The sequence below is a fragment of the Hydra viridissima genome, unplaced genomic scaffold (genome assembly GCF_058129835.1).
Source record: "Hydra viridissima isolate aposymbiotic clone 2 unplaced genomic scaffold, HvirCarnegie_v1 scaffold_7, whole genome shotgun sequence".
Lineage (NCBI taxonomy): Eukaryota > Metazoa > Cnidaria > Hydrozoa > Anthoathecata > Hydridae > Hydra > Hydra viridissima.
This window is the reverse complement of record NW_028324306.1, coordinates 5,930,785-5,949,890: the sequence shown is the minus strand read 5'-3', so window position 1 is coordinate 5,949,890 and position 19,106 is coordinate 5,930,785. Positions and strand designations below refer to the sequence as shown.

The following is a 19,106-nucleotide window of genomic DNA, read 5'->3' as shown; positions in this document are numbered from 1 at the left end:
CTACGTCATTTTTGTAAATAAACAAATGATAACATCCATAAGTAGAGAAAATAGTCTGCACCATCGGATAATCTTTTGAGAAAGTTATAAAATGAGATGACCTTTAATAAACCTAAAATTATTTATTTTATCTTTTTAAATCTTTTTGAAATAATAATGAAGAAGTAAAAAAACGGTTTTGCTTTTACAAATGGGATAATTTTAGTGGCTTTAAATTACATTTCAGTAGAAGAGGCGAGTTTATGAAGCTATGCTACTGAATAGGAATGCGTATACTTAAAATTAATTAAAATTTCAGGTAGAAAAGAAACCGTGCTAAAGCTCGTTCTTTTAAGTTTTTCTTTCAAAATTTAACTATCGGCATAAATATATTTCAATATATTTCGTGTTAATGATAAGAATGTTAGAACACACAGGTCATTCCAAATAATTATCCACTAATAAAACGCAATGGTTGAAAATTTGATGCTAATAATCTACAGATTTCGAATTGTATTTATATACACGTCCTCGTTCACCAAAGAAAGTTTGTCAATCTCAATAACCCAACTGTGCACACTCAGCTTATCTGAGAAAAGAAAGTTTCACAAATAAAATTAGGGGTTACGAGCTAAGAAGACACTAGACCAGTGAACCACTTTTCCAGTGTTACATAGCTGAGTTTCTATTGCAAAAACAAGCATGGGGAAATGATAAACTGTATTTCAGATAGTTATATGTTTTTATATTTGTTTTTAGGGTTTTTTTTGGAAAAATTTATTTTGAATGATTAATTTGTTTCTTTAAAAAAGCAAAATAATTTTTAATAAAATGTTTTAAATATTGATTAAAGTGAATAATGATTAGAGTGGTAAACTAGAATATAAATTAAGCAAATTTTAATTACATTATTCTTGTTTATAATTTAAACAAAATGTTAAAGTTTAAGTAACTTATTAATTTTATCAAGCAGAAAATTGTTTTTTAAAATCTTCTGGTCCATGAAACATTTTTTCGACAATAACTTCTTATTAATCTCCGATATTTAACCAATGTTAAAATGACATTTGCGGAAGAATTGTTACTTTTTTTTACTTTAGAGATTTACCACACTAAAGTTAACCATTACTTTTAATTTAAGTAAAAAATTATATCCAGTAAAATAACTTTAATATAAATATGTTTTTCTTTACAAAATTTTGATTTATTTATGGGGCAAGGAACTGCTTACATACTTTTGCCCGATTATGTTTTCAATAGTTTGAATTTCTTCCTTCCGTTACAAGTTATCATTTTTTTGAGTTTGTTGTACTATATTGTTACTTTAGAAGAACAGTAACTAAAAATTTCATTCCAGCAAAACCTTTTGACAAAAAAACTCGAAATATTTTGCTGTTTATAAACTTTTGCACTCTTTTGCAACTTTTGTAGTAACACACATAAATCAGAATTGTTGTCATACTTTTAAAGGAGATAACATGTAAGGTAGTTAAGTAATACTTTCTTCTGCGCACACTTTAAAAATTTTTCATGACGTCATGAAAGCTTTCGTTTAAAAAGTTAAACCTAACTAAACAGGTCATATTTTACAATAAACATTAGATTCTTTTTGCGAGATTTTGATTTTTATTAAAAAATAAGATTAAAATGAGTAATTGCTTCTTATTTGTAAAATAAAAGTGAAAAAAAAAAAGTTTGTTGTCGATAACATATTATTATTATTATTATTATTATTATTATTATTATTATTATTATTATTATTATTATTATTATTATTATTATTATTGTTATCATTATTATTATTATTATTATTATTATTATTATTATTATTATTATTATTATTGTTGTTGTTGTTGTTGTTATTATTATTATTATTATTATTATTATTATTATTATTATTATTATTATTATTGTTGTTGTTGTTATTATTATCATTATTATTATTATTATTATTATTGTTATTATTATTATTATTATTATTATTATTATTATTATTATTATTATTATTATTATTATTATTATTATTATTATTATTATTATTATTATTATTATTATTGTTATTATTATTATTATTATTATTATTATTGTTGTTGTTGTTATTATTATTATTATTATTATTATTATTATTATTATTATTATTATTATTATTATTATTATTATTATTATTATTATTATTATTATTATTATTATTATTATTATTATTATTATTATTATTGTTGTTATTATTATTATTATTATTATTATTATTATTATTATTATTATTATTATTATTATTATTATTACTATTAGCTTCTAATATGATTTTTAATATTCATATCTTGAAAAACAAAGTCGATAAATATATATGGAAGAGGAAAATTTTGATACGATATCAAGTTACCTTCAAAAGTGATTTTGTTTTCTGAATTAAAATCAATATGATAAATATTTGTATCAATTGTGGTAGCATTCTTGAACACTGCAATAGCATCTTCTTCTGTCACACACGTGCCGTCAATTACTTTTAAGTTCGTTTTTTCGTTTTTTTTAACATGCGTTTGGTTTTGCTCCCGCAGAATATATTTTAGCGTGATTTCAATTTCCGATTTTGCTTTATTTAATGCTTTGATTTAATGCTTGAATTGAATTTGAATTATCGCATTGTTTTTGTAAATCATTCCACTGGGGTAATGGTTCTTGATGGTTTAGTGGCTTTAATAGGTGGATAAAGTGTTTGCGTTATCTTTAATTTATCTTGATTTATGTTATTTTTATTAAGGGGGAAAATCCCAGCATATTGAAATCCAGTTATTGCATGGAAACCAATGAAAGCCATACTCAGATTAAGATTTTCCTTCATCCAAGTTTTTGCATTTAACCAGAAAATTAAATTATTTGCTTTTTTTTTAAGTTTTCATTTATACTGTTACTTCTGTTAAAAATAAAATATACCTCTAGAATTGAAATTTTGTTTTGTTGTTTTGCGCAAAATGGTGTTAAACGTTTTTACTCTTAAAACTTTATTATTCTCAGGATAAAAACCAAAAATAAAAAAATAAAGAATAATTTCGGACAAAAAATAAAAAGCAGAAAATAATTGGGGCTATTGTTTTACTTCTTCTTTTAATAAAAAATCCCTCTTAAATGATATCATTTTTTTACTTGAACTTTTGGTTCGATTTTAAGTTTGCCTTTTTGAAGTGTGGCCCAAATATGGCCTGTTTAAAACTGATTTACTCTAATACTTCGCCTATGGTGTAACTTCCAAAGTAATCGCCATAGCTTTTGTAGTTAAATCATAAGTAAAATATAACACTGATACCTTAAAATATGGGATTTTTTTGAATTAAAGTAAATTTTAAAATAAAAATAAAAGTAAAAAAAAAACCTTATAACATGGAAAGAAGCCTATAAACCTGTCAAATGAATAATAGTGATATAGAAAAATTCCTGATTGTCCTATGGTGTTTCCATATTTCTCTGTTCACACACAGAGAGGGGAGTTAAGGAGTAAGATAAATTTTTATTATGCTTAATAATATATTATAATTGATAAAAGTTTAAGAAATATTTATTGTCATGAAAGTAGTTTTTAAATGATAAGCTTTTTTTAGGTAACTGCTGCTTTTGAAATTGTCTTTGGTTTTGAGAGAAAATATGGTTTTATCTGAGCAAGAGGAGATATAATAATAGCAAGAAGGACATCTTTTCATTTTAGCATTCATTTTAGTCATTTTTAGTGCCTATAACAGAATATATTATAGAGATATTTAGATATTAAGATATATTTTTAGAAAGAAAATAGTTTAATTTTTGTTTGTTGATTTTTATAAGCTTGATATTGTATTGTAGAATAAGCATTTATGAAACCTGGCAGCTATACATAGAATATGAAGGGAGGCTTATACACCACTCCAATTTTTCCAAAAAAAATCTTTATTTTATTGACATCCAATCTGGTGAAAAAAAAATCGTTTTTTATACTAATTGTATGGGATAGTCTTACATATTTTAAACTTCGCTCCCCCCCCCCTCCCCATTTGAATTACTATTTGCAAAAATTAAGGTCTATTTTTGCAAATGTTACTTTTACTTTGATAAATTTATATTTGCCACCCCTTAATGTGTGTACCTAAAGGGAAAAAAATTCTTGGGGCCGACCTTGTTAATGAAAGTTGAAAAGTACGGGATGCCCTAATGTGCATGGCGGCAGGGCCGTACCGAGCCAATATTGCGCTTCGGGCAAGAAAAGAAATTTGCGCCCTCCCCCCCCTTCCCCCCCAGAAAAAAAAAATATATATTTTTTAGGAGTTTGTGTCAAGAGGCGGAATTTTGATTAATTTTCTTATCAACAGCAGCGACGCCGTGAAAATTTGTTTCATAAACTGATTATTATTTTTTTAATTTATTAAAATTTGCGCCCTCCTAATCTTAGCGCCTCAGGCCGCGGCCCGGCCGGCCCCGCCCTTGGTACGGCCCTGCATGGCGGTACTGCGCCAGGCCTAGCCTAGCTCCGCAGCTAGAACCGAACCGTTGTCGGGCCACATGAAAGTTGCTACTTGGGAAAATCTATCTTTAAACTGTAAGGAAAAAATCAGCTAAAAATATTATTTTAATTGGCTGCAATCTTTGCAAGGAGGTGGGAACTAGTTTCAATATTTTCTTTTATTACCAAGTTGTTATAGCAACGGAGTGATGGGTGTTTATGATAAAAACTTCTTAAAGTTTAATATGTTTTAATTTGAAACATTTGTGTTTAATTTGAAACTTTGATAGTGTTTTACCTTAGAAAATAATTTTTTTTAGAGATTTTCCCCATAGTTCTACGCGATAAGTGAAGACACTCTAAGGCTTGATAAATTTTTAATAAAATTGGTGGCGACAAACGTCAGTGAAACAAACAGACTCGCTTAACAATTCGAACTTTCCCTCACGATGACACGAACATCATCAACGACATTTTTTCAAAAAGTTTAAGTGAGAACTTGAAAGTATTTACCAAAAAGATATGAAATTATTTATAACTTGAAGAGTATGTTAATAGTTAAAGTTTTTGAAGAAATCTAAATATTAACATATTTTAACATTTTTTTACTAGAAACTCTTTATAGTTATATTCCTTAGAAATTCGAATATCGACCTTTAGAATATTAACAACTGGCCAAACCAGTTTTTATAATTTTCGGATATTTTTGCGGGAGCATGATTTTTAAACGTGTTTTTCATTCAATCAAAACGTGAAGCGAAAGTAAAAAACTATTTTTCTTTTTTAAGGTAAAAGTTATTTTTGCAAATTTAAAATAATTTTAAATAGGGGAGAGGGGGGCAGCTATGAACGGGGGGGGAGCTTCAAAAAAATGCATTTTTGAAGCGTTTTTGTATTTAAACTAAATAAAACTAAATATTTTGTGAAAATAATATTTACCCTTGCAGCTATAATCTGTCTTTCCTGGCATTTGGCATAAACTGGACAAAATATATGATTGGTTTGTTTTTGAGGACAAATCGTAAACATATCGATATAAAGTTGTAAGATTTTCCTGACCACGTCTCTAAGCAGTGTGATGTCTAATGTCATTTTAATATAGTTTATAACATTTACAATTAAGCAGAAAATGTCAATAATTGAGATAATTTTGTAAAAATTATCGTTTATTATTTAAAATGCTTTTGGGGCAGTTTTGAATAAAATAAATGGGGCACCTTTGAATCGTTGTTTAAATTTCTCGTATTTTATTGCTTGATTATTGCAGCCTGAACTTTGATTACTTTGAAATTATAAAAGAGAGAGTGAAAGAAGTCATAGAGGAAGATGTTAGTAATGGTGTTTTCCAAGTTACAAATGGATTAATGAGGCCAAACGAGAATAAAGAAGTGTAAAAATTTATTATCTAAGACCAAGTTAGGTTTGACAACTAAATATACTGTCACACAAGTATTTAATAAAGATGAGGAAATAATGTTAAAAGACTACCAAGTCAAAAGCTCTAAAATAAATTATGGCTTGACAAATGAACAGGCAAAAAAAACTTAATCCATTTCCATTTACCGTTATAATCGTGTTTTTTTTAATTTTAAGGTTTAGTTTTCGTTGTAAGTTTTATTATTTTTTTTTTAAAAATGTGCTTCTATTTACAACTTAAATAGCGTCATATAACTTTTGTTTTTAATAACGATTTAGAGTGATTATAAGATAGTATTGAGAAAATAACTGATTTTTACTTTTAGAAACTTAAACTTAATAAAATTTAAAAATAAATCAATGCTCTGTTTTGTTTAAAAAAAAAAGAATTTAATCACTAGTTATTTCCATTTGCCAAAGATAATTCAAAGCTACCCCAGGTGTATTCAGAGCAACCTCAGATTGGGGTAAATTTTTACATTTTCAAGCATGTTAAAGAAATAAGAATTCTGACTTAACTTTTAGCTCAAAATTTATTAAAATACTTTAGTTTTGTTCTTTTATCACTGTTTTAACTATTTAGAAGAAAAAAAAGTGGTTAGAATAATTAAAATATTGATTTATAAAAAAAAGTTTAAAAAACGTTCAAAGTTGCCCCCTCTCCCCTTACATATAAAAAACTTCATATTTAACTAAAACAAAAAACAACAAAAAACAAGGAAAATATATTTTGAGTTTACAGTAACAAACTATTAGTGAATTAAACTGTTTTTTTTGCAAACATAAATATTTAAAAAAAAGAATTTCGTTATTATGTAACATAAAAAATGAAGTTTAAATAGTAAAAACTAACAGTTTAGTTGAAGCTATTAGTTTTCACTTAAAAACTAATCGTTTACAAAAAAAAAAAAAAGTTGTGTTCTGTTAGCATCCTTCTTGGAAGTCTCGTATGTACGATAATACCATCAACAGTATTTCGAAATTAGTATCGAAAAAATCAGTCCTTCCGAGACCAATCTCAGTTCTTTATCGGTACCGTAAAAAATGACCTATCCAGTGATACTTCCCGTACCGAGACTCTGATGGTTGGTGCTAGGTCATTTCTATTTTTCATTATTCACCCATTTACGCCGGCTGTAGTCATTTGAGGACGTTTAGAAAAATAAACATCTAAGACTAGGACGCCATCGTATCCTCAGAACTAATTTTTTTTTTTTTAACATATGTATTGTTATCATTTGACATTTTTTCCATGCTAGTTTTTTTTTAGGCGTTAATGGGTTAAACACAACTTAAACATCAAAAAAATATTGAAACAGATATTTCATAAATATGGATAAAAAATCACCATACTTTAGTTAATAACTTATTTCAATTTTAGATAATGGCTACATTCTCATTAAAATCACTGTCGGATCTAGAATGTAAAATGAAAGATTTTTTGATAGATATTCCGCTCAGTTTTAGTATAAAGATAGGTGAAGGGACATCCGCATCAATTTTTAAATTTGAGCTAATAGGAGAGCCGCTTGCTGTAAAAATCTTTAAGCAACCACTATCCAAGAAGAAAACACTGCAGGTAGCAGATAAATTACGCAAACTAGTTTGCCCTCATCTCGTAGTCTTTAAAGGATATTCATTACGACCATCAGCATTTATATTTGAGTTCTGTGGAGTAAATGTTGGAGATGAATGTATAAACAATGTATCCCAACTGATCAAAATTTTTAATGACAACGATCATTACGTATTAAGTGAGAGGTTAGACATCATCAAACAAGCTGCCATGGGTTTAAAAACATTACACGATAACGGAGTTATACACAGAGACTTTAAACCATCTAACCTTTTGGTCACTGGAACATTAAGCAAACTATGTGTTAAACTATCCGACTTTGATGACATTTCATTAATACAGGACACTATTAATGCCACCCTAACGAATAAATCTTTTTTATTGGGAATGACTTTAGCTTACACAGCACCGGAAATCTGCAAACAGGAAGTTAAAGGCCCATCTTTTAAGTCAGACATTTATTCCTGGGCAATGTCATCTTACGAAGTTCTTTCTGGATATGATAGCCCTTGGGTAAATATAATACCTATTCTTAATGATTCTCTTCTAATAGAGGTTCTGCGTCAAGATAAACGACCTAATATAAACGATTTGAACCAATTTTACACTTTTAATGATGAACTTTGGGTTTTCAAAATGATTTGCAATGCTTGGGACTCAAATCCAGAAGTCAGAAACAATATTGATAAGGTAGGATTAGTTAAATTTTCAACTAAGGATGGAAAAAAATTTGCAGTGAATAAAATTAAAGAGAAAGGAAATCCTCCAATTTAAACTCTTTTTTCTTAGATTCTACTTACCTTAAATAAAGATAGAAGAAACAAAAAAAAGCCTCAAGCAATGAAAATAAAACCAACAACAAAAACCTATCCTCTTAATGAACGTAGACAGGTATTAACAAATTTTAATATTAAAACAACTTTTATAGCCATCACATATTTTTATAAGCACAAATTTTCATAAGTACATATTTTCTTTGGAAAGGTCTTATCTTCATTATCCTAAAATAAAATAAAATTTAGTTTGAATTATTGAAATCATAATAAATTTGGAATTCAAGAGCCCAGTTTGGTTAAATATTAATAAAATTGGATTTTTCTTTAAAATCAAGTGACATTAACATGAATTAATTTAAATATTCATTAATGAAAAATTGGTACCTTTAACTACTTTCAAATAAATTTACATGATTAAATTTAAAAAAGAAAGAACTTAAATACAAGTAAACAATACTTTGACAGTGACAATTTCTAAGATGAAAAACAAAACCTTTTACATGGTAACATCAAAAAATATGCCAAAAATTTATGTCCATACAAAAAATATGGAGCAATTTTTACTTTACTCAAAGAAAGTCAACTCATTTGTGTTTGGTTATTTAGAAATTCAATCTTAGCTTTATTTGAACCCAGTCTGTAAATTTGCAACAATTTCTATAAAAGAGAATAGGTTATTATATACCTTAAAATTTTTATTTTCTAGTTAACTACCTCTTTCAGAAAACAGCTAAATAAAATGATTGCACTAAAATTATTACACATATTAAGCTAGAGAAGATAAAGAAATGGAATATACTAATCACCTCTGGAACACTGGAAAAGCAAAGCCAAAAGTTTAAATTATTACTTCACCCATTTTTTCACTACTTAGTAAAATGATGGAAAAAGAATTTTATAACTTGTAAGCTTTATCTGGCGCTTAGAACAACAGTATGGGCAAAACAATCCTATAGTTACCAATAACTAATATGAAATTACCAAAAACTAAGGAGTTTTAATCCATCTTGCCATTAGTGGTTAAATATTTTCTACTTTTAAATAAACTGTGTTTTTGTTTAAGTTATCACAGAAAAAGGCTCGCTTTATTCAAAATGATAATGCAGTAAAGTTTTACAATAGCAAATCTGATCCTAAAAATCTTGAAAAGCAGTACATAAATGAATACAAAGGTAGGATAAGTTATAATTTTGTTAAATGAAATAGCAATACAATTTTTGGTACAATATATTTTGGCATAATATATTTTACTAATTGATATAAACTTAAATAGAATAACATTTAAAGAAGTAAAAAACATTTAGGATACGGAGTCTTCACTACAACAGAAATAGGCAAAGATGAATTTGTTGCTGTTTACCGAGGAGTATTAAAAAAAAAGAACCAAATGAAGGAGCTTGAAGAAATATATGCAAATGAAGGCTATGGGTCTTATGTCTTTAGTTTCAAACACAATGATGAAGCATACTGGTAAGATAGCATTTTTTAAACAAAAAATATTATCAAACTATATAAACTATTGATTTTCATTTGTAAATTTTAATAATGGAGAGTATTTCTAAACTTTTAAATTAAACAGAAATACATTGGGTCTATCAGAATAGATGGAAATTTTTAAGATCCTCTAAAAAAAAACTTTCTTAACCAATTGAGAATTTTTTATTAAAATATTTAGTATTGATGCAACTGAAGATGATGGTTCTCTTGGAAGGCTAGTTAATGATTCTAAATATTTCCCCAATTGTAAAATGGAAAAATTAACCATAAAAAACATTCCATTTCTTTGCCTTTTCTCAATAAGAAAAATTGAAAAATATGAAGAAATTACCTATTCCTATGGGGAAGATAATCTGGATTGGCATGCAGCAGTAAGTGAAATTTTCTTTTTTGAAATGCATTTAAAATAAATACTTTGATTTACATATTATTTATAAGTTGAATTTTTTTTAAAGAACTCTATTAGTTGTATGAGTTGATAGAAGCATTAAATCTTATGTTTTATGAAGGAAAAGATGGTGTACCAAAAGTTTAAAGAAGGAAAAAGAAAAAGTTAGTGTAAAAATTTTTTTTAATATTCAGAGTAAAATTTTTTAACAGTAAAAAAAGTATCTTTAACTTTCATAATGCACATTATTTAGGAAACATAATTTTTTTTTTTAAAAAAAAAAAGACATTTATTTTAAAGTGAATATGTTTGTGAAATAAGATTTATTCAAAAAAGAAATTCAGTTCGCAGGATATTTATATTGTATATATCCAGTGAGTTTATGGCCACTAATTAAATTTTTCAATATCCTATTTAAACTTACTCTTTTCATGAGGCTGACAAAGATGAATTTAAGTTAAAATCAAAGTCGGAAAGTAGTGAACAAGTAATAAAAATTAACTTAATGTAACTTACCCAATTATTTTGTGAAAACTACTTTCATGTTAAAAAAAACCTTTAACAATTAAATAATTTAGCATATATAATAAAACATTATTAAATATTATGAAAACTTAATAGTATTTTGAAAGTAAAAATACTTTTGACTTCCTCGCCATTCTCTTTACTTGATACAATCTAATGCTGATTATATTAAATTTTTCTATAAAAATACGCGTGAATGTATCCTTACGGTCCGTAAGATGTGTTTGTTTAAAAGAAAAAAAATTGTTTTAATTTGAAACAAAAATGATGTTAAAAAAACAACAACCCGTACTGTTTTAAACTAGACTAAAATTAATCTGAAAAATTCTTGTTAAGTTAAAAAATTAGTTTTCAAAAGCTTAAACCATGTAAAGACATCCCTCAAAAAATAAAAGGAGGGGGGGGGGGAGGGAGGGGGAGGGGTTTCAAACTTTACATGGTCGCCATTTGTAAATGATAAGAAAATTTTTGATGCTATGAAAATTTTTCCGATGAGTTTTCTGGTTAATATTGATCCCAGTGTCCAATGACAATAATTTTTTTGTAAAAGATTCTCGTTTGACACCAATATGAATATCAAAAAATTTAAAATTTGCACCATGCCTAGAAGTTACCTATCTTGAAAAAAAAAATCTTAGATTCGAATATTTAAACTTGTTTCTTTGAATTTCGATTTTATATTTTTTTCAAATATCAGTTATAATTGTACATGGTATAATGGTTTCGAAAATACAAATCGTTTCTTGTGGAGATTCTTTTTAGCATAAATTATTTTCACTGCGGTGTGTTAGCTTTGAGAATTCTAATTTGACGTTTTTTCTTCTACAGTTGCCAGTCTCTCCTTTTTTTAAAGGGTGCTTTATTGTAATAGGACAAAGTTTATAAATTTTATTTTATATTAGGTCTAATTTATAGTCTAATGCGGAGTATAAAAAGTAACCAAAAGCTTTTTAATAAAACAAAAAAAAAAAAAGGTAAATGAGCTACAATTTTGTTTTCTCAACCAGACTTGGGAATCTTTTATGTATGGTAAAAATCTATAAACAACTGATAGTAATGATATAAATAGTAAATAAATTGTAATTAACCTGAATCATACTTAATTATAGAGCAAGAAGCGAATAATCAAGTAGTTGGTTTAGTTAACGGCAATGAAACAAGTTTTTCTTTCGCGGAGGTAATTTTTGAAAATTTTTTTTATTTAATGTATTTGAAATTATTTTGAATTTTTATTTAAGTATTTTTGTATCGAAGACAAACTTTGCATAATGGTATTTACAGCTTATTTTGAGGACTATAATTGATTTGCATTATTCTACTTCTTCAGCACAAGGACCATGGTCATTTATTTGAGTTTGTTTTTGCTCGCCGCTAAGTTTTCATAATAATCGAAGAAAATAAACGAAAAAAAAATTTTAATGTTTTCAGGCAAAAAATCATTTTTTTTCTTGTTAACTTGGGACGAAATGTTTTGAAATAAAAAAAATATTTTATTATTTCTTAACAGAACAGTAATAAAAGCGATTCAAATTTAATGCCAACGGAAGGTGATGATGTAATTGACTTTGTTATCAGTACTTTTGTCCAGGTATTTTTTTAAAAAAACTGATTCTTAATTGTTTTCTAATAGAGTCGTTTATAAAGAAAAATTAAATTTCGTTGTTTTAAATTAAACATAACAAAATTGTTTTAACATTTAAAAAGATTATTTACATAAGATTTGGTGTAATTTCAGAACTTTATCAATAGTTCAGTGCATCCTGAGTCAAGTCATGTAGGCAGTACGGTAAATGATATATCAGCGGAATCTCAGGTGAAAAATTATACGAGCCACTTTTAGAATCAAAATTATGTTAGGGATCTTAATGAATCTTGCATTCTTTGACTAATTTCTTAAACTTCTTAAAGTGATTTTTCGCATTACTTTAGAACGTTATTAGTAATTCAATGAGTCTTGAATTAAATGAAGTAAGCAATCTCATAAATGATGAATCGGAAGAGTCTCAGGTTTCAAATATAATAAACAAATATAACTTTTTGCATAATTCAAGAAATTCCGAAACTTATTCAAAACAACATTTTCTGTTATTTTAGAGCATAATCATTAGTTCAACGAATCCTGGATTAAGTGAAGTTAGTAGTGTTGGTAATGGCCTTTCAGAAGAAACTCAGGTTAAAAAATGAACTAATTTCTCCTTTAGAGGCAAAGTTTAAGTTTAATATAAATTCTTTCAGTTTTAACAAGCAGATAATATTTCGTGTTATTTTAGATCTTTATTAGTAGTTCAACAAATCCTGGGTCAAGCCATTCAAATAGTACTGTTAATGATAAATTGGAATCTCAGGTAAAAAAAAAAAATTGTTTAATGTAATTTTTTTCAAATGAATTCTACAAGTATGTAAATATATATATATATATATGTATGTATGTATATATTTATATATATTTATGTACATATATATATATAAATATATATATACATATATGTATAGACTTCAAGAAAAGATTCCGAGATCTCTTTGCTTTCAACAGAAATTCCTGAAAACTTATATCTCACGGATATATCACATAATAAAAACAAAATGGTTAACGAAGAAGAAGTAAATAAAAACACACAAAAAGTTAAGAAAGTAAGTTTAGCATTATTAGCGAGCTGATTTTGTGTTACCAATATAAACAATTGCATATCAATTTTCATATTATTTTTTAGGGCCCCATTAAAATACTTAAAAGAGTATGTTTTATATGTGGAAAATCATTTCGTAGACTTTCAAGACATATTACAAAAAAACACAAAACTAACGAAGAAGTGAAAACCGCTCTACAAAAACCAAAAATAGAGCGTAATCGACTATTTAAATGTTTTAAAAAAAATGGAATTCATAAATTTAATTTGGAACAAATTAATTTAAAAGTTCCTCGTTTTGAAAGAGAGCGGAGTCAGCGAAAGTGTGAAAGTCTTGTAATGTGCTCGTTATGTCATGGTTTTTATTCAAAATCATACTACTCACGTCACATGAAGTTATGTGGAAAAGATTCTTCAAATTCAAAATGCGCAATACCAGTTGAAATCCTTGCTGATAAATCACAAGAAGGACTTAATGAAAGCTTTAAAAATGAAATCTTACAAGTGATAAGAGATGATCCTATCGGCATCATTGCAAAAAGTGATCAAACAATTTTGATGATTGGGTCGCTTCTATACGAAAAGGTTAGAAGAAAACTTAGTAAGAAAAGCGAAGTTCAAAATTCTGTTAGAAATGACATGAGGCGACTTAGTCATCTTTATTCTTATTTCATAAAACAATCAAGTCAACCAAGTTTATTGCAATGCTGCCGATATGTTTCTTCGCCATAATTTTAATTCTCTAAAACTTGCAATAGAGGTATACACAGATACCTATTCCGAAAAACAAAAGTCAGGGTTAAAAGCTGCATTGTACTACTTAATTTCTGGCAGTGCAAAAAAATGTGTTGGGAGTTTTTTAGCTAAAGACAATGACGATTCAGCTAAATCAATTTCTGACTTTTTAGTTCTTCTAGAACTTCGCAAAGAAGAAATATTTGGGGATGCCACTTATGACTTAAATGAGCGAAGAAATGTAAGTTTAAAAAAACCATCTAAGCTTCCAATCGAATCAGACATTAAAATGATTCGTGATCATGCTATATCTGTCATGAAAAAGTACGAAAATGACAGTTTTATTCTATGGGATCTTCATGCCTTTGTTGAGCTTCGTGATGTTGCATGCACAAGGCTTGTACTATTTAATGGCAGACGCGGCGGTGAGCCTGCCCGTCTCTTATTACGTGAGTGGACTGAAGCTGCAAATGGTGCTTGGCTAGACGATCAACGTTCTGAAGAGCTAACAGAAACAAACTTGAAAATTACTTACCAAAGTGGCAAAGGCTCAAATCATCTAGTGCCTGTTATAATCCCTGAAGATACAGTCAGAGCTATGGAAACTTTATGTAATCCAGCTATTAGAAGGGAAGTTGGAATTCCTGAATCTAACCTTTATGCTTTTCCAAGTTGTCACGGTTCAGAAAAACATTGTTCGGGCTGGCATAGTTTAACAAATGTTTGTGATAAATTGCCAATAATAAGTAAGTCCAGATTAACTGGTACTACAAATAGACATAGATTAAGCACCCTTATGGCTGCAATAAATCTCAATGATGTAGAAAAAAGCTTAGTGTTTAAACATTTTGGCCATAGCAAGGATATAAATGAAAATATCTATCAAGCACCAGCCGCTCACCAACAAATACTGTCTACAGGAAAACACTTATTAGCTATTGATACAGGTATATATTACTTTCTTTACCACATGTTGAGGTTTTGAAGTTAAAAATTGAAAAATTATATGATATTTAAAACTAGAAAAAAAGCGACTTTTAAATCAACAGAATGACAAACTACTGTTTGTCAGCAAAATAGAAAATAAATAGTTCTGGTTATCACTCTTCAAAATGCCTCCATATAAATAAGTTTTCAAACAGTTGATTGGAATTATTTCCACCAATTTACTTAAACAGACAATAAAGTGTCATGAAATTTAAACTTATCCAAGGTTTTTCCCGACAATCCTTTTTATGCGTGCTGTTTTAATATCTTTTGTAAAGCGTTATTCGATAAAAAGTATTTACATCTTTTGGAGGTTCGTTAAGATTGAATAGGGAAAGAAGCAGAACTTATGTTTTTCTATAATACTTTCGCTTTCCTTTTTTTTAAAATAAAACTTAATGAAAATTTTTTTAAAATGGTTGTTATAACATTTGTTAACATTGCAGCAGGTAGCGGAAAAATGGATCTTAAACGCAAGAAACCCAGTTTTGTTCAAATAGGTTTGAATTTATATTCATTTTAAAAACTTGAACTTTTATTTTTAATAAAAAAAACTACATCTATGATTATATTTAACTTTAAATAGCAGATGCTAATGAAGAAAGAAATGAAATTGAGAATGACCCTGCTGATCATTTACATGGCAAGTTTTGATTTTCATTAATGAAAAATGTTTATTTCAGAAGTATATAATTTTAATAATTACGTTTCTTAACCTTCTTATCATTTTATTATATAAAATATGATGGTTATATTTAAAAGCCTTTGCATCTAGAAAAACCGTTAAAACGGCAACATACTTTAAAAGAATTATACAACTCAAGTGTGGAACTGGCTAGTTCCTCCGTTCAAAAACTAGAAGGTAAATTTACACTTTTTTCATGTACTAACGTAATCTTTATTTCATTTGACTTTAAATCTTTTAATTTATCGTGTATAAAATCTGATTACTGCTTAAATTTAAACATGGAATAAAACTTATTTATATTTTTTAAACAAATAGCTAAAACTTGTTTAAAGAATGTCGTTGGTTAAAAGATTAGGCACTAGATTTTTTTATAAACTATTGGAGGGAGAGAAAACATGTCCCTTTTGTGACTTCACAAACCTCTCCCTTCCCCCGCTTCCTTTTACCTTAATTTCAACAGTTCATTTAAGCTTTTAAAATATTCAGTATTTATTGGATTGGAAAGAAAGTGAGAAAAAATGGACCCCATCCTTCTTGAAGCTGTCTAGCTGCGCCTCGAAAATTTTAGAAATGTTGGCTTTGTACATTCATGTACATCCCACCACACTAACACATGACCTTCTTTTGGTGAGGATTTGCTCTGGGGATCTGTTTCAGCGTCAATCCACCTTCGTGTGTGGTTTACATAAAGTACCCACTTCTCATCGTCAGTGAATAAGTGATCTAACCAGTCAAAGCGTCACTTTTTGGAGAGCAAGAATGTGCAGATCTCCAAGCCCATGTCATTGTCATGAAGTGTCAGACTGTGGGGAACCCAAACCCCCAACTTCAGAACCTTTCCCAATCAGTGAAGACAGTACAGCACTGGTGTGTAAGAAAATCAAAGTGTGGAGGCTATACACTACTACTGAGTCTTGGATCCTCTTCCACCAGTTTGCGCAACGCTTCAGAATCAACTTCAATTGAACGACTAGACCCTGAACGATCCTCGAATTGGAAGTCATTGGACCAAAAACGTTGAAACCAAATTTGATATGTGCATTTGGTAATACTGTCTTGGGCTAGGCATATGTTATGTTTGGCCTTACCAGCAGAATAAACGACCTCATACAATATGCAGTGTTGAATTTCAAGTAAATTATTTTATTTATATCAATAAATTACCTCTACTCGCAAATGCTAAAGAACTTTCTTTCCAAACCAATAACACAGTTTGATCTACTAAAACTATACTACTTTGTAAGTAAAACAGGAATTTATTGAAGAATCGCTTATATTCATTATTGGATTTGTCAATTTTTGTATAGAAAACTCAATTAATGTGTTGATATGTCAAAATATCGTGAGATTTAACTTTTTTTAAACAATTTTTAAAAATAGTTACTTTGATAAATAAATAATAAAATTCAATGATTTTTTAAAAAAATTTTTTGTGGAGCTAATTATTTTTAACTATATGTTTTATTCAGAAAGAGTATATACTCAGTGGTCCACAGAGCAAGAAGAACTATTGGAGGAGATGTTTGGAAAATACATCAGAGATAAAAACCTTGGATGGCCCAGTGAGTTAAAAGTTAACACAGTTAATTGTTTTTAAATAATTATTTATATAAAAACTGTTAATTGTACATATATATATGTATATATATATGTATATATATATATATATTTATAAAAAGTATATAATAATTATAAAACTATATAAAATTATACATTAAATAGAGCAATAGATCTTTTATTTTAATTTTACATAATTATGTAAAATTAAAACAATAAAAGAATTATTGCTCTATTTTCTTACGTATATTATTGGGTTCAAAAATATATACATGCATATATATTTACATACTAGCAAATCATATATACATATATATGTATATATAATCTTTATGCATATATATACAAAGGTTTTTTTTTCATTTAGAGTCCGATGATATGAAAAACTTCAGCAACCAAACTGGGATTCGAGAGAAAACTCTAAGAAACAAAATTAACAATGAAAGAACGAAGTGGATTACCATAAAAAAACAAAGAAAAGCAGAACTTAACATTTAAATATTTTTGATTTATGCTAGCTTAAATTACAAATTAATAAATATAAAATTCCATATAATTTATAAATAAAGATTGGCTAAACATAAGTGTTACATAAAGCTCCCCTCATTAAAATTAAACTGTAAAAAAGCGGCTGTTTGCCTTAAATTCATTCATAGCATATTTCCTAAAAATAAGTAGAATACGGTATAATAAATCAGAAAAATAAATACATTCAATAAAATTTTAAACAAAATCCCCTTTTTTTAAACTTTAATGCTTGCAAAATATCATTTTAATCTCTTATGGTAATTGTTTTGAATTTTCATTGAAATAATTATTCAACTAAGACATTTTATGGTTACTCCTTAAAATTTACTTTGTATTACCTTCTGTAGATAGCTGTAGTTTAAGCTGTAACTTGTTTGTTATTAATGCCATATTTTTATGATAAGGTTTTAAGTATCTTTTATTTGTTGCCAAATTCTGAAAAAATTAGTACAATAAACAAAAACATATAAAAAAAGTTTTTATTTAGAGTCTAATAAACTCTCTACTTAGACATTCTCAAACAATCGCTACTCTTTATGGACTTTTGAAAGCATTTCGAATCTCTGCGTTGTTATTAATTTCGTGTATTCTTTTCATGTTTAGCAAGTCTAAAAACAAAAGATTTTTGTTTTTTTTGCAAATTAGGTTTATCTGTTTGTAAACATTCGAATATTTGTTCGATTCATTTAAAATTTACTCAGTAGAATTTGTGTCAGATTTTGTTTTTAAAATTTGAAAAACAGGTTTTTTGCCTTTTTTTTGGTTAAATAAATTTTGGATGAGTATTATCTGTTTATTCTAACCCCCTCCCCCCTTGCTGTTCGCAAACTAAAGGGGATTCTCAAAGCCTATATTTTTCAGACAAGAAATCAGCTTTTAAAAAATGTTCAAACTATCTTCATAATCGCCATTCGGTTTTTCAGCTTATCATACGCGTTTCAAAAAAACTAAAAAAGAAAAGTTTTAAGTTAGCATTAGCGTAATATTTTTCTGTTAACAAAAAGTAATAAAGAATTAAGTAATCAATCCATCTTAATCGGATTCAAAAAATATTTTATGTTAAGACTTAGTTAAAAGATTCCAGAAAAAAGTTTACCCAGTACATTATATTATTTTGTTTCAACCCTTGAAGATATTTTGCTATTCGGCTAATTCTGGCAAAAATATTTTTCAAAAACAAAAAATTTATGTATGAATATAAATTTGTCACACCAAAGACTTCATTGTTTTAAACCCGTAAAGATTTCTATTATTCTATTATATTCTATTACTTTATATAATTCTGTTTAATTTTAGACTGATATTGAAATTTGCGCTTTATTCGTTTATATTCGTTATTAAACTAAAGATAGCTCCTTTTTA

At 27.4% G+C, this 19,106-nt stretch overlaps 2 protein-coding genes across 3 annotated transcripts; both read left to right on the top strand.

Moving 5' to 3' along the window:
• The first annotated feature begins 5,287 nt into the window (after window positions 1-5,287).
• Window positions 5,288-13,887, top strand: LOC149885843 (uncharacterized). The gene is made up of 15 exons (XM_090094280.1): window positions 5,288-8,126; window positions 8,226-8,327; window positions 9,276-9,384; window positions 9,517-9,682; window positions 9,888-10,080; window positions 10,219-10,261; window positions 11,732-11,799; window positions 12,130-12,210; window positions 12,358-12,435; window positions 12,552-12,629; window positions 12,717-12,794; window positions 12,893-12,967; window positions 13,334-13,466; window positions 13,539-13,834; window positions 13,882-13,887. Exons 1-15 carry the CDS (start codon window positions 7,245-7,247, stop codon window positions 13,885-13,887), a joined length of 2,388 nt encoding a protein of 795 aa, XP_089950406.1. The 5' UTR covers window positions 5,288-7,244.
• Window positions 13,888-13,919: 32 nt separating this feature from the next.
• On the top strand, window positions 13,920-17,961 carry LOC149885842 (uncharacterized). 2 transcript variants are annotated; one of them, XM_090092033.1, is made up of 6 exons: window positions 13,920-14,931; window positions 15,418-15,471; window positions 15,558-15,614; window positions 15,747-15,833; window positions 17,129-17,221; window positions 17,584-17,961. In XM_090092033.1, the coding sequence occupies exons 1-6, from the start codon at window positions 13,965-13,967 to the stop codon at window positions 17,712-17,714; spliced, it is 1,389 nt and encodes a 462-aa protein (XP_089948159.1). In that variant the 5' UTR covers window positions 13,920-13,964; the 3' UTR covers window positions 17,715-17,961. The 2 variants fall into 2 exon arrangements, with proteins under 2 accessions (XP_089948159.1, XP_089948161.1); XM_090092035.1 differs by having other exon boundaries at window positions 13,939-14,931; window positions 15,561-15,614.
• The last annotated feature ends 1,145 nt before the right edge of the window (window positions 17,962-19,106 follow it).